This window comes from Lepisosteus oculatus, chromosome 23 (assembly GCF_040954835.1).
Source record: "Lepisosteus oculatus isolate fLepOcu1 chromosome 23, fLepOcu1.hap2, whole genome shotgun sequence".
Taxonomy (NCBI): Eukaryota; Metazoa; Chordata; class Actinopteri; order Semionotiformes; family Lepisosteidae; genus Lepisosteus; species Lepisosteus oculatus.
The window spans coordinates 14,854,730-14,869,622 of NC_090718.1; the positions used below are offsets into that span (position 1 = coordinate 14,854,730).

At 43.1% G+C, this 14,893-nt stretch overlaps 1 protein-coding gene across 3 annotated transcripts in view; it reads left to right on the plus strand.

Moving 5' to 3' along the window:
* sik3 (SIK family kinase 3) overlaps nt 1-9,274 on the plus strand; it is a 42,359-nt gene extending 33,085 nt beyond the window's left edge. For all 3 annotated transcript variants that reach the window (XM_015337547.2, XM_015337548.2, XM_015337549.2), the window contains 5 exons: nt 948-1,699; nt 2,527-2,693; nt 3,561-3,693; nt 4,404-4,551; nt 6,780-9,274. In XM_015337547.2, coding sequence (XP_015193033.2) covers nt 948-1,699; nt 2,527-2,693; nt 3,561-3,693; nt 4,404-4,546 — 1,195 coding nt within the window. In that variant the 3' untranslated portion in view covers nt 4,547-4,551; nt 6,780-9,274. The remainder of the gene's footprint in view (nt 1-947; nt 1,700-2,526; nt 2,694-3,560; nt 3,694-4,403; nt 4,552-6,779) is intronic.
* Nucleotides 9,275-14,893: the final 5,619 nt, after the last annotated feature.

Consider the following 14,893-nt stretch of genomic DNA (forward strand, 5'->3'; position numbering starts at 1 on the left):
AATCATCACAGGCTTTCAGGTGCCAGCAAAGAACATTTTCCATTTTCAGTGAACACCAAGAAAGCCCTAGCCAGCTAATGTCCATCCTTCACTTGGAGTTGTATGTTGCCATTTATAATTATACAAGTCATAGGTTTATTCCATGCTGAAAAAAAGAAGAAAGAAAACACAACGTTTCGGCCGTGCAGCCTTCTTCAGTTCAGCATGGAATAAACCTATTACTTGTTCCTTTGCAGCTGCTACGCATGCTGACGCAGCTACCCACCTGAATTTATAATTATATATTGGTGTAATAGAGGTCACAGTCAGTTAGCTGGGATAAAACCTGCTATGTCTGGGCTGTAAGGCTTAACCTGCATTCTGAGAAAGCACACCTAAAGGGTAAGACACACAAGCTTTTGATTTGATGCATTTTCAGTAGTAAAACTTGTGTTACTTTAATATTGTATTAAACTTTGAGTTTTTTTATTACATATAAACTTGATTTCCTTGTCATCATGAGCTGGCAATCGCAAGCTCTCGTATGAGCATCTGGCAAATGAAGACACTTGCTCTTCTAGCTCATTTACACCCACAGTCAGTGTGTTTAAGGTTCAATTTCTAGATGAAGACACTGTTCTGTCACAACTCCCCCAACCCATGCAGCTCTTGGCCAGGTCCAGTGGGGGGAGACCTCCGTGTTTGCTGGTGATATCACCCGGACTCAAACTGGCACTGTGTGGACTCATAGGGCTTGTCCTGTTAGAAGCTCTATTCAGTGGGCCGCTCAGGAAGCCCTAAATGTCTAAATGTTTAACCTTTAAAATAAGGCATGACGGAGAGTAACTGTATTCTTTCTTTGTGTTTTCCTCCTCTTTTCCCTTCCTCTCTCATTTTTCTCCCGTTCACTCATGACTCCATCCACTCCCTACTGCCCACCCCTGTTCCTTCCCGTCCATGTCCCGCAGTCGCAGTCTGGGCCGGTTCTCGTGCTCCACAGGCTATGACCCAGCTCAGTGGCACCCCCACCTGTTTGGGGAGGGGGGTGGCCGGGGGGTGGCTGCGGCGGCAGGAGGATATGGGCCCTACTTGCAGGGCGCGTCTCTGAAAGTGCCAGGGCTGGAGGCCTACCAGGCAGTCGCAGCAGCAGGGGGCTCGGCAGCTGGGGGGGGGTATGGGAGCCCCTCGGCTCTGCAGCAGGCCCTACTGTCGCCCACCCCCCCAGAATACCGGCCTTCACAGCACGTAACGCCAACCTTGCAGGGCCTGCTGTCTCCCCGACACTCGCTCAGTGGCCACGCTGACCCCCGGCTGCCCCCCCAGGACCTGGCGGCATTGCTAAAGAGACAGAGCCCTCGACCGGCACCCTCTCCTGCACCCCCCTCTGCCCCTCAAGACTACAGCGACATGCTGCTGCTGCGCCACCTTGGCCAGGGAGACTCCATGGAGCCCCCAGGCCCCCCTGGTCCCGGGCCCCAGCCCCATTACTCCCACCTGCTCCAGATCCGGCCCCCGGATCGCAACCCCCCCACATTGCCACATTCCGAAAGCATGGAGGAGGACGAGCCGCCGCCTGCAGCCTACCCCGATGGGCTCCTCGTCAAGGCTGGCGTTTGTGGGGACCCCGATGGCCTGCTGGGGACCCCCATGCCCTCCACAGCTCCCTACAGCACACCTGCACACAGACATGGCTACCTGCGCACAAGCTCCACAGCCAGAGGTGAGGTGCACATGGCACACATAGTCTAATGTATGTGCTGCACGCTGTACACACTGAATACTACAGTAACTGTACACACACTGCACTATTCACACAGGACATCTTTAACTGTACACACTGGACACTCCAGTAACTGTACACAGTACACTGGTTACTACAATAAGTTTACACCCAGTAAACTGTACACTCTGACACTACAGTAACTGTACACACGGTAAACTAAACACTGAATATTACAGTGTAAGCACACACAGTACACTATGCATACTACAGTAACTTCTCACAGTACACTGGATACTACAGTAAGTTTACACCCAGTAAACTGTACACACTGGACACTCCAGTAACTACACAGTCTGCTGTTCACCCTGGATACTATAGTAACTGCACAAATAGTAAACTGTACGCAGTCCACTGCACACACTGGACACTACAGTAAGTGCACATTTAGTACACTGTACACACTGAATACTACAATAAGTGTACATATAGTCCACTGTACACACTGCACACAACAGTAACTGTACACCCTGAATATTATAGTATGAGTACACATAGTACACTGGACACTTCAGTAACTGCAAACAGTACATTGTACACTTATATGTACATGTGCTGTATATGTACATATGTACCGTAAGTGTACATATCATCCACTGTACATGCTGGATACTACAGTAACTGTACGCACAGTTTACACAAAGGGCACTAAAGCAACTGCACACATAGTATACTGTACACGTACTGGACTCTACAGTAACTGGGTCTATATGAGTATTGTCCAGGTGAGGTACAGACGTGTGCTCAGTGTTTCTTTCTTCGGACAGATTCTTCTGCTGGAGAGCATGTTGACCGCAGGACCCCAGGGCAGGCCATGGAGGTGCCTGACCACAATGGTGTTACCTACCCTTCCCGTGGGACTCAGAATGAGGGCTATCGGCCACGTGGATCTCTGCAGCGGCACCACACCATCCAGACCTGCGACGACGCCTATGTGAGTTCTTCTGTCTCTCTGTTGATCCTGACCCTAACCCCATTTGAGGTTTAAAAAATAATTTGTGGACCCCCCCCCCCCCCCCAAAATTTATGTACTTTGAAGAGAAAGGGTCAAAATATTTTGCTTTGTCTTTTTTTGTCATGATTAGAGTTAGATTTGAAAGACTCAGAGGAGCTGGGAGTGATATGATCAGGTGAGACCATTGGGAACAGCATGCCAACACTCCACATGGAGAAATCGAAGAAACTGGTGCCACCAGCTGGTTTCTCTCTGTCTAAATGAGTTAGACTGGACAGAACGGGTCTGCACGTTGACCTGGAATGTTGCAGTTATGGCAATTGTTTAGAAAATTGTTCAAGAGCCAGATGGATATCTCAGATGCGGATTTAGGAAAGGGCAGTCAGGTCTAGCTATGTCGCCCACTTTATTTGGTCAAGCAGTGGCCATTGAGCCTCTCCTCTCTGACCAGCCAGGTCTACCTGTGTTGCCCAGTTTTTATGGCCAAGCTGTGGTCAGTGAATCTGTTCTCTGTGCATACAGGTCTACTTGTGTTGTCCAGTTTCCACGGCAAAGTTGTAGTCACTGGTCCTGTCCTCTCTGGGCACACATGTCTGCCTGTGTCACCCAGTTTCTATGGCAAGGCTGTTATCAGTGAGCCTGTCAGGTGACAGCCATGTCTGTCTGTGTCATCCGGTTTCTGTGGCCAGGCTGTTATCACTGAACCTGTCCTCTCTGGACAGCTAGGTCTGTGTTGTCCAGTTTCTGTAACCAAGCTGTGATCTTCCGTCCTCTTACTCTCATTATGATTATTTCAGTATTCTTAAATCACTCACTCTTCCTTCTGCCTTTCTCTCTCTAATGCAGGACCAGGCAGATCCTATGTCTGGTATGAGCCTACTGGCTGGGAAAGCACTAAGCTCTGCTCGGATGTCTGACGTCATCCTCAGCCAATCATCTCTCACAGGAAGCCAGCAGCTGCGCAACCGGGAGGAGACAGGTAGCAGTGCAAAACACACTGTAATACACTACAACACACTGTGAATACATTGTATTCTACTGCACGCACTGTAATGTACTTTAGCTGCGCTTCTCCAGCTTTTCCAGATTGAGGTGTTCTTAGCAGAATGCCATCAAATTTATCTTTTCTGTGTTGTAATACTAACTAGATATGCTATGTGTCTAGCACTAATTATGATGTCATAATAATAAGTGCATGGTATGCACATCTAAAAGAATAATACAGTTAACAAAACACATTTAGTAGTCACACAAAATGTAAAAACAATACTAAATTAGACAATTGAACGTGCATTTCAGGCTCCACGTTAGGTTTGTTTCTGGGGTACTTACTCATTGGAAAAGGATAAAATCCCTTGAAGTACAGTGTAGATTTCGATCCAGTACACACACTGTCCTAGACTCACTTCTGTAAACTGTATTACACCCCATACTACACTTCAGTACTCATCAGAGCTCTTTCACACACTGTGGTGTACTACACTGCCCATACACACTCAGACCAGGTATGAGTAGTCTCTTTCTCTGTCTTCTCTCTCGACAGGTGTGGTCTCTGTCTCTGCCTCTACCTTCCTCTCTCTTGACAGGTCTGGTCTCTGCATCTCTGTTTTCCTGTCTTTCGCAAGGCCTGGTCTCTTTCTCTGGTCTCATGTTCTTTCTCACTGATGTTCTCCTCCTTCTTTCTCTCAGAGTGCGAAGTGGAGGGCGGAGATCTGAGTGAGGGCACCCAGCTTCATAGCACCCCCTGTTACCCCTCCTCCTGTACGAGCGACATGCTCCTCAGCTACAAACCCCCTGACCTGCAGTACAGCATGGAGCAGGCTGGAGTCTAACTCAGGTCAGAGTCCAAGTGCGAATGTTGGGTGATGTGTTTGCAGTGTCAGTGTGTCAAGGAGGCATTTCTTTTTTTGCAACGGACAATTCTTACAGAAGTTGGTTTTGTGTTTGTTTTGAGTAGGGGTTAGTAATACAACCTTTCCAGTACCAGCCCCGTGTTTGCAGTCTTTTAAGGGTAGGTGTGCGTCAAGGATGAGTGGACCGTGGCACAAATGGAAACACATTTCCCTTGAAGTGACTGCGGGGCCGAGCAACTCTTGGAACAAAGTAAAGTCCTGGCACTAGGACACACTGGCTGGTCACGTGATTGTTCGCAATGAGTCTGAGAATGTCCTGGAGGGGCGCCTTCTGGGCCCTGTGCTGCCTCCTTTATCTGGAGGAACAATGGTCGTTTATTGGTTGAAAGTTTCACGGCCATTTAAGAACCATGTGGGGTTACCCTGCCCTACCAGTTCCTGACTGGCTGATCAAGGTGGAGGATGAGTAACAATGCTCTCTGACATTAGGGTTGTAAACAACTTGGGATGAGACTTTCCCTTGGAATCTCCCAGGCAGAAAGACACCAGAAATTACCATTAGGGTGGCTGGAGAGTCTCAGCCCTGGGAGTTCCTTATCAGAAAACTCTTATCAGACAGAAAAAACCTTAAATCTGAACCATATGGGATGGCCTCTCTGTCCAGCACCACTGAGATGAAGAAGACAGACTGGGAAGGGAGCAGCAAACTTAATTCCTGTATTATTAATAAGCCCTGCCGCTACACAGTGTATTTCTCAACTTTCCCCAAATTATCTTTTTCCTACCTACATCTCTAGTCTTACATCCTGCAATAACTCAGCTAAACTGTATTTTCTTTTAGGGTACTGTAAAAATCCAGTTGTAGGATTTGTGTGAATGTACTGCCACAGATACTAGTTTATAAATTGTATTAGGAGTCAATCCACAGAATAACAGTCTGCATGATGGAATGAGAATGCACTCATTACTATTATTAATACCACATTGTGTACATAAAAACAGTCAAAGCAAATACAGTTAAGGACACAATCTGCCTAGACATAAACGATAGTTTTAAAATAAAGTTCAAGTTCAAGTTTTCTTAAGGGTTCTTATATATAACATATAACAGATATAACAGGAAACAGCTGATGGGGTCCATCTAAGTGATGTCCAATCCATGCTCTGCTGGCCCAAGCCGATTGGAGAGATATGTAGTACTTTTGACTGGGGGAAAATATGGTTGGTAATTGGCTGAGAGGTCACCAGGTGGTGTGAGTTTCCACTCTCCACAGGTGTCTGATTGGTTGGTCATCTTTTGGGTAATTTAAGACCATTGTCCAAATATGTCTATGGCTCTCAGCCAGACCTCCAGGAGTCAGGAGTGGAAGGGCTATAATGCATTGGTCACTGTCCTGAAATGCTCCTTACTGGGGAGGTGTAGTGGCTCTGTGGCTCAGGATCCACGCCTCTGGCTAGAAGGTTGCTGGTTCGTATCAGAGGAATCCTACTCCATTGGGCCCCTGAGCAAGGTCCTTAACCCCAACTGCTCCAGGGGCGCCGTATAAATGACTGACCCTGTACTCTGACCCCAAGCTTCTCTCCCTGACTGTCTCTCTCATGGAGAGCAAGTTGGGGTATGCGAAAAAACAAATTCCTAAAACAAGAAACTTTACATGGCCAATAAATTGATCTTATTTCAAGCTCATCTTACCTTGCATTCTAGCACACAATGATCAGACCACAGAAAGGGGCCTCTCTGATAATCCAAAGCAACACCTAATGGTGTGGTTTATTAATAAGCATTGCCGCTGTACAGTTAGTGTTGTGTTTGTGTGTGTCCAAGTGGGTAAGGTAGTGTTGTTTGGTTTGTGCTGTGATTTTATTGACTGTGATTTTTGTTGCTTCAGCTTTACCTCACTGGAACATTGTAAGTGTTGTTTGGTATTACTGATTTATATGAATTTGCAAATATAAATTAACACCTTATTTCTTAAAATAGCTAATTCACTATAATGCCTTAACCTAAGCATGCTAGGAAAAATGTTTTCAACAAATCTAGATATGTAAATGTGGTTTAACTAGCAATGTTTATTCAAATCATAATTGCTTGGATTTCTAACGCAGGGTACAACTGTCTTTACAGCTTGCACACTGTGGAGGATGTATCATTTCAATATACATGTCAAGTGTGTCTGACAGGACCCTTTCTTTTCTCGTCTCTTTCTGTTAGGGGATGCCCCAATATGTAAAGGTCCATTTCAGCCGCCTGTGTTGAGCAGCATCTCGCCAAATCGCCATCGTCTGTCTCCAGAAGGAGGCGCTGTGTCAGTCCTGCAGGCGTGGAGCCCGAAAGAAGGGGGGAGGGAGTTCCCCCAGCATTCCGCACACCGGCCCAGCTCCCCTCGCCATTGGCTCTCACCATAAGCTCCTGCATCTGATTGGATAGATTTGGATTCCGTTCCCACCCCCCCTGCCTTCCCTCCCTGCCCAATGTGAGCAAGCTGTTGAATGACTCCAACCTGGACCCCCCCCCCCACCATCGCCACAGTAACACACACACCTTGCGCCACCTCGCACAGGCACGCCGCCTGCTGACATAACTCACACACAGCCCGCTGTACTAAGCCACATCGCGAGAGACGCTCCCTGACAGAGCACTTAGTAACAGTGGCAGAGAAACATCCAGTACGACACTAAGACCCCCAACCACACATAACACCGACACAGAGAAAACATACACAGTACTGTAATTAACTGTTTGTGTGTGTTTGTGTGGTGGCGCCACCCCCTTCATTTCCAAATGGACCATTCCAGGGAGCAGGCTGTGCTCAGAGCATGTAGAGCCTTAGGCAGTGGAGCGGCCTATTCCACGGGGCTGGGGGGCAGGGATGTGGTTCTCCGGGGTTTGTACTGTCACCTTGACTCGGACAGCAGAACAGTGACACCGCGATCAAACAGGACACCCAGCTCGCATCCATTTTCTTTGTTTTTTTGTTTTGTTTTTTTTTAAACATTTTTACTGCTCATGTTCATGTAGGAATTATGATTATTATTGTTATTGTTATTATTACTGTTTTCCGTAAAAGTTTATTATTATAATAATTATTATTATTAAAAGAAAGACAGTGCTGTGTGGCAAAGAAAAATAATTTGTTCTAATGACTTCATAATCCTGTACCTTTCGTTCCTACAGTGGCTCTCCCTGTTGAGGGGAGACTTCCTTTCTTGCTGTTTCCCCCTTTGTTTACTCTCCCTCACCCCCAGTCCCTCCCTTTCCTGTAGTTTTCCTCTCTTCCTCAGTTTCTCTCCACTTCCCTCTCTTTCTCTCCCAGTCTCTCTCTCAAATTCAGTCTCTCTAGGTCCCCCCTTCTCTCCCTATCCCTCCTTCTTTCTATCGGGCCAGTGCCAGTGTATTAGCATTGTCTTCCTCCTCCAGGGGGGTGGTGGGGGTACTACAGACACCATTCTTAGAAGTAACTGACTGTGTACAGCAAAGACTCCAGCGAAACAACGGACACTTTTGTCTGTATCATTTTTCGGCTTTCTTTGGATGTTGTATTTTGTTTTTTTATCAGTGATGCAGTTAGCCAAAAAACAAGAGAAAGAGAGTTCTCTATAAAATAATTCTGATTCTTATTGTTCTTGTTATGGATACTATGATTGTTTTTTTAAGAGACTTGAAGAGGAGGGTGTAATTGTAACTGTTGTTGTAATTGTTGCCTCTGTTGGGGGACTGTATTGCACATGGCGGGTGAGGGGGTGTAGGGGAGATCTGAGTGGCACAAGTCATGGGGAATCCAGCATCTTTAAAATGCCAGCATATCATGTGAAAGAGGGAGTGTGGGAATGAGGAACAGGACAGAAAGCTTTGTCCCTTTCCTTGGGCCATTTTCATGTAGCATTTTCCACTGTAAGGAATTGGACAATATTTTTTTATTTTTTATGAAAATTCCTGGCATGGGGGCTGCAAGAATAAAAAGTAAAACAATCACGCAGGGCTTTGAGCGACCCTGACGGATTCGTGTAACTTTTTAGTGTTCGCTCTGAGTTTCATCCTTGACGTAGTTAATATGTGACACTACAATAAGCACAAAATCATGGAGGTAGAAATTCAGTGGTTTGTGGCAGCCCCGGCAGTGTGCATCAGTGTGGGGCCTGACACAGATTCTCATATGGGAAACTTGAAATTGGAGCTAAGCAGTGGTGGACAGTGATGCATGAATGTGGCCTTCTCTCCCCTCTCCTCCTGCAGGGTGACAAGTCTGCAGACTCCTGGCCTGTGTTGAATGTATAAGAGTATTTCTGGCGTTGGCTGTCCTGTCCATTTCCATTCTTTTTCCTTTTCCTCCTTCATCCGTTTTTGCGTTCGTTTCTTTCGGATACAGCAGAGGCTGCGCTCCTCCATCGTCACCACCTCTCTTCGGATGTTATGTTTTTTTTCTCTGCTTTGTTTTTGTTGAATTACAAAAAAAATGCAACAACGACAAAGAATACCAACCAAACTAAGATAAATATATAAATAAATACATTTGGAAAAGTGAAAGCAAACGGAAGTATTGCAAAGTGGGTGTCTTAAGTATCTTATCCTGTGTATTTTGAGGGTCCATGCGTCTCATTGTGAGTATTATGATGAGGATCTGTGGCTCATTGTGAGTAATATGATGAGGCCTTGTGTTTCGTTGTATTTGGATGAGGTTTTGTGTATTAAATTACAGTGTGAGTGTTTTGGTGAGGTTCTGTGTGTTTCCGTACAAATATGATGTTTGGTGAGGATCTGTGTGTATCAGTTTCAGTGTTTTGATGAGGTTTTGTGTGTTTCAGTCTGGATTTTGGTGAGCTTTTGTGATTAGGTATATTTGGTGAGGTTTGCTCTTGTTTATTTCTTTATTTGTGGGTTTTCTGATGAAATTGTGTATTTCAGTGCAAGTTTTTGTGAGGTTCTCTGTGGTATCAGTTTGAATAATTTAGTGAGGTTTGGTTTGTTTTGGTCAGTTTCAGTGAGTGTTTTAATAAGGTTCCGTGTTTCAGTGTCCGTTTTAGTTTTGTTGAGAATTTGTGTTTCAGTGTTTTGTGTGTTCTATAGCTTACAATTTGGTTTGAAGTTCTTACATTTAGCAAACAGTATAGTACACAGTAAGAATTCTATGATACTGAAAACATTTGCATCTACTTCTGCACAATTGCACTGAGAGTTTAGATCATAAGTTAAATTACCCACATTTAACAAGTAGACAAGAGATACTGCTGAAAATAACTTGTTCTTGAGCAGTCAGTTTCACTGTATAAATGTGGAAAAGTATATATACTTTTCAGTCGAAGCCCAGTCTTCATCTTGGGAATGCTAGGAAACTGAAACATTTTTAGTTCTTTGAAGAACCACTCTGGAAATGTAGAATATTAAGTTTCATCATTTGCTAAAATACAGTTACTGTGTACTGCACAGTCTTCATCATAAGATTGCTAAGAAGCTGAAATGAAAACAGCTACATCTCCAAAGTAAGCACAAATAATGCAGAACCACATGTTCTTAAATGATGATGGATGTTTCCAGGTCTAGCACAGTAGTGCACTGTAAAATTTTCACCAGGAGGGTGGTGAGAACCCGAGTACAATTTAATTCATTCTGATTCAATTGCACTATGATAATGCAAGACAGATTTTACTTTTTAGGTTAAATTTGAAAGGTGTACCGTACTAGACAGAAACTGAAACAGACATTTCTAGTTATTCCTGTGGCAATATAGACCAGTGATTTTTTTGTCATTAGTTGAATTTTCCAAAAGCTCCATCACAAGAAGGGTTAGAAGTTTAAAAGAATAACTAGTTCTTAATCAGCTGCTGTGGAAAAGTTAACAATTAAGTTGTTGCATAATGTGCTAATAATAATAATAATTGCTTACACTTATATAGCGCTTTTCTGGACACTCCACTCAAAGCGCTTTACAGGTAATGGGGACTCCCTTCCACCACCACCAATGTGCAGCATCAGCACACATCAGCTATCAGTGGGGAGGAGAGCAGAGTGATGAAGCCAGTTCAGAGATGGGGATTATTAGGAGGCCATGATTGGTAAGGGCCAATGGGAAATTTGGCCAGGACGCCGGGGTTACACCCCTACTCTTTTTGAGAAACACCCTGGGTTTTTTAATGACCACAGAGAGTCAGGACCTTGGTTTTACATCTATCCAAAGGACGGCGTCTGTTTACAGTATAGTGTCCCCGTCACTATACTGGGGCATTAGGGTGAGCGCCCCCTGCTGGCCCCACTAACACCTCTTCCAGCAGCAGCCTCAGCTTTCCCCAGGAGTCTCCCATCCAGGTACTGGCCAGGCTCACACTGCTGAGCTTCAGTGGGTTGTCAGTTGTGAGTTGCAGGGTGATATGGCTGCTGGCTTTATCACCTCCACTTCTACTAAAACGACCATGCTGCTCACAGCCAGCCAGACTAAGATTCTACATTCAGCAAACATGCAGTAAATGTACTGCAGAGTCATCATCTTATATTTATATAACTTTGTTGTCCATTCCAAAGGCTCTAAATTTGTTTTGGAAATCATAAACTACAAAAAACAAAACTCATCAATACATGCTAAAAACAATAGTCCTAGCCATTCCACAACATATACACACATCTCGCTCTGTCCATAATTACACCATCATTACACTGATTTGATAGTTTCATGTAGGAAAGAGTTATTTAGCTGCATTTAATATACCGATTTAACGGGGGGAAAAAGATTTCTCATATAATTGTTCTTGGCCTTAGGCACTTGAAAATGCCTCCCTCAATGTAGCAGTTGGAAATGGGAGTGAAGAGGGTGGGAGAGGCTGTCAATATTAAACTGAGATTACCTTTGAACTGCAATATAATACAGCTCTTTAAGCTGATTTGTATATGCTCAAAAGCTGAAAAGAAAAATTGTATTACGTTCTGGGACAATAGCAGTATGACATTTTAGAAAAGTGAGTTTTTTTCCAGCTGTTAGTGTAACTTTGCAGGTTTAAGAACTACACAGTAACAGCATTACACTGACTTTACCGGGAAAGTATTTCAAGAATTTGTGTCACAAAGGACATGGGAAACCTTGAGTTTTAAAATTACTAACTGAATTTACCACATTTAACAAATAGCAATTGTACAGGGTAAGCTTCACCACAAAAATGTAAAAAGAATGCAACTTGTTTTTGAACATTTGCGCTATGTAAATGTTGAATAGTATGTTGTTCACTGAAAAGCCATATTTAGGAGGTACTGTAGTATGTTTACGGTGCAACCTTTACCTGAAGGTTGAAATAAGATAGTAACTGTCGTTCTGCAACTGTACATGCAGGTAATGATGTGGTCATCATGATGTAAAGTAGTTCTTGCATTATGATTTGAAGTTATATTTAGAAAACAGTAAATGTTCTGCAAAAGCTTCACCAAAAGTATTGAATTGAAATAAGCTCAGGAGAAAGCAGTTAAATTTTCAACAACAACACTGTTGCAATGCAGAATGGAGAGGTTTTTACATAGTTAATTGTTTTTATATTATTATGAAATATCCATAACTTATATAAGTGATATAACTGATAACGTGTTGAGAAAAAGAAACCTTTAGAGGTCACTGGTTCGAAGGTCACCTCCTGCCCCAAAGCAATGTGTTTATTTTGCATTAATTATGATGCATCATGATTAGTTTCCACAAAGTCCAGGGCTGCTGTGCTGTCTTTTAGGTCTCTTGGCAGGGTTTTTTCAAAAGAAGTAACTCAGGTTTCCAGAGTCCGCCTTCGTACGTCTGGCTTTCAAGATGCCTGTGTCACGGTCAGGACAGTAGAGCTCAGCTTTGGATCCCAGTTCTGGGATTTGTCAAATCATTGGGATACAAACATGAGAAAGTGTGTTACAGAAACTCTTTACTAAAAACAAATACAATTTCTTATGCAACAGTGGTACTTTGGGAATACAAAACGGTGAGAGCTTAATGTACTTTGCTTAGCAAGCCTAAAGTTATTATTGCACTTATTGCACACATTTCCAAAACTGTTAAAAATATTTTAGGTACTGTAGTTCTTCACGAACTTCACTCTAGCAATAAATACAGTGGACCCCGGAATTATTGGCACCCCTTGATAAATATGAAGAAACCAAGAAGTATAAAACAAATAATGAGTAGTACTGTAATATATTTCCAGCATAAGGAATTAATTATCCTGAATGAATTATTCAATAGAATCAATCAAAACAAAACAAAACATGATTATAAAGTAGTTCTCCAAAATGAAACAGTTATTGGCACCCCTGTTTTTAGTACTTGGAGGAGCCTCCCTTGGCAAGGAAAATGGCAGTAATTATTTTCCTGTAATGCTTCAACAGGTTGGTGAACACATTGGGAGGTATCCTAGACCATTCCTCCATGCAGAACCTTTCCAGATCCTGGAGGTTCTTTGCTGTACGCTTATGGACAGCCCCCTTCAGCTCAGACCACAGGTTCTCAATACGGTGCAAGTCAGAGGACTGAGATGGCCACGGCAAAATTATTATTCTCTGTCAACCATTTCTTTGTTGATTTTGAAGAGTGATTTGGACCATCGTCATGTTGAAAGATCCATCTTCAGCCCAAATGTCCTGGTACTTTTGAGAATTCATGCCATCGATCTTAACAAGGGCCCCAGAACATTCAAAGATCCCCCACCAATTTTCCAGTAGGTACTGTATGATGCACTTTTCACTGTATGCATCCCTCTTCTTATGCCAAACATACCTGTGATGACTGTGGCCAAAATGTTCAATTTGTGGTCCCGCAGCAACTGCTGCCAAAGTGCCAATAGTGTTTGGCAGACTCCAGGCACTTCAGTTTGTTTCCCCGCAACTGTAGAGGCTTTCTTCTGTCGACTGTTCCAAATAGCCTGTTAGCATGGATGTTTGTCTAATAGTAGTTTTTGAGACGGGAATGAGCCGACGATGCAACCAATTCTTGTATGTCTTGAACTGAAACCTTTGGATTTTTCTTACCAACCTCTCCATCCTTCTCGCTGTGCGTGGGGACAAGATGGGCTTGCGTCCTCTTTCTGCCAAATTAACCGCTGTTCCAGTGGCGTTTAATTTTTAAATGATTGCTCTGACAGTTGATATTGGTATTTTTAAGGTTTTTGTCTTATTTTTGTTACCCATTATTTGCTTTGCGAAGATCACCAACGGTTTGCCTAATTTCTGTTGTTAGTTCTTTGACCTTTCCCATGCCATCCCCCCGATAGATGATAAAAGGTTTTTGACTCTGTGTTTTGTCATTTTTATACCCTAGAGAAACAGGAAGTCACTAAAGTAGGCCCAATAGTTTGTACATTAATAGTATATTGAACTCAAACAAGTATAAATATTTATACTTTGTATTTGAAGGGTGCCAATAAGTTTGGCACCTATGTTTTCAGATAAAACAGCATTACTTGTTTACAATTTAAACTTGAAATGAAACAAAATGTTTTTAGAAAAAAAGGACAAGTACTCCCCTAACATATAAGTATTAAATATCTGTCTTTATGTATGTGGTTTATTTTATTATGACTTCTTCATATTTATCAAAGGGTGCCAATAATTTCAGAGTCGAGTACTGCATTAGCTATATTATAGACATTCACAGTGAGTTATGTAAAATGTTTTACTGCTTTTTCTACAACATTTCTTTTCAATATATGATATTTTGGTAAGTAAAGAATAAATGTGTTCCATACATTTCACAAAAACACTGTGGTAATGCAAGTCGGTGAAGTCTAATATCATGAGCCTAATTAGAAACTTAATTGCCTGATTATTAAACTGAACAATTATCGTAAGAAAGTTATTTAAAGTACAGAATTCAGCATTAATTTCAAAGTGGATATATCTACCGGTAAGTATTTGCATCCTACTGCATTTACAGTGTTGGTGTAGTATCTCTGCTCTTACCTGAATGATAGCAACAACCCCAGGTGGTGTGAAGAGCCCAGGTGCAGGAAAGTAAAGTGAGCTGGCATGAGCAGGCAGACGGAAAAGCCCTTTCCTAAACCGTAGTCGGTAAAGTAAGCAAAATTCAGGACTAAAAAGGGACAGGGGGGGAAAGCACACTTTCCAAAAGCAAAGTCAAAGTAAGCAAGCCAAGTTTATAACTTGGAGCAAAGCACACAGAAGAATCCAAAACTAGGTCAAAGGAAGCAGGGTCAAAGCACAGATGTAACAGCAAAACCAAGAACACCAAGACTAGAGCCAGAAACTCTAAGACTGAGAAATGATGCAAGGACTGGTCTAAAATATTCTGCTGCTAATGAGGTATGCAATGTGGTAAATTATGCAAGGGTGGAACTGATCTTTATCATAAGCATGTCTTC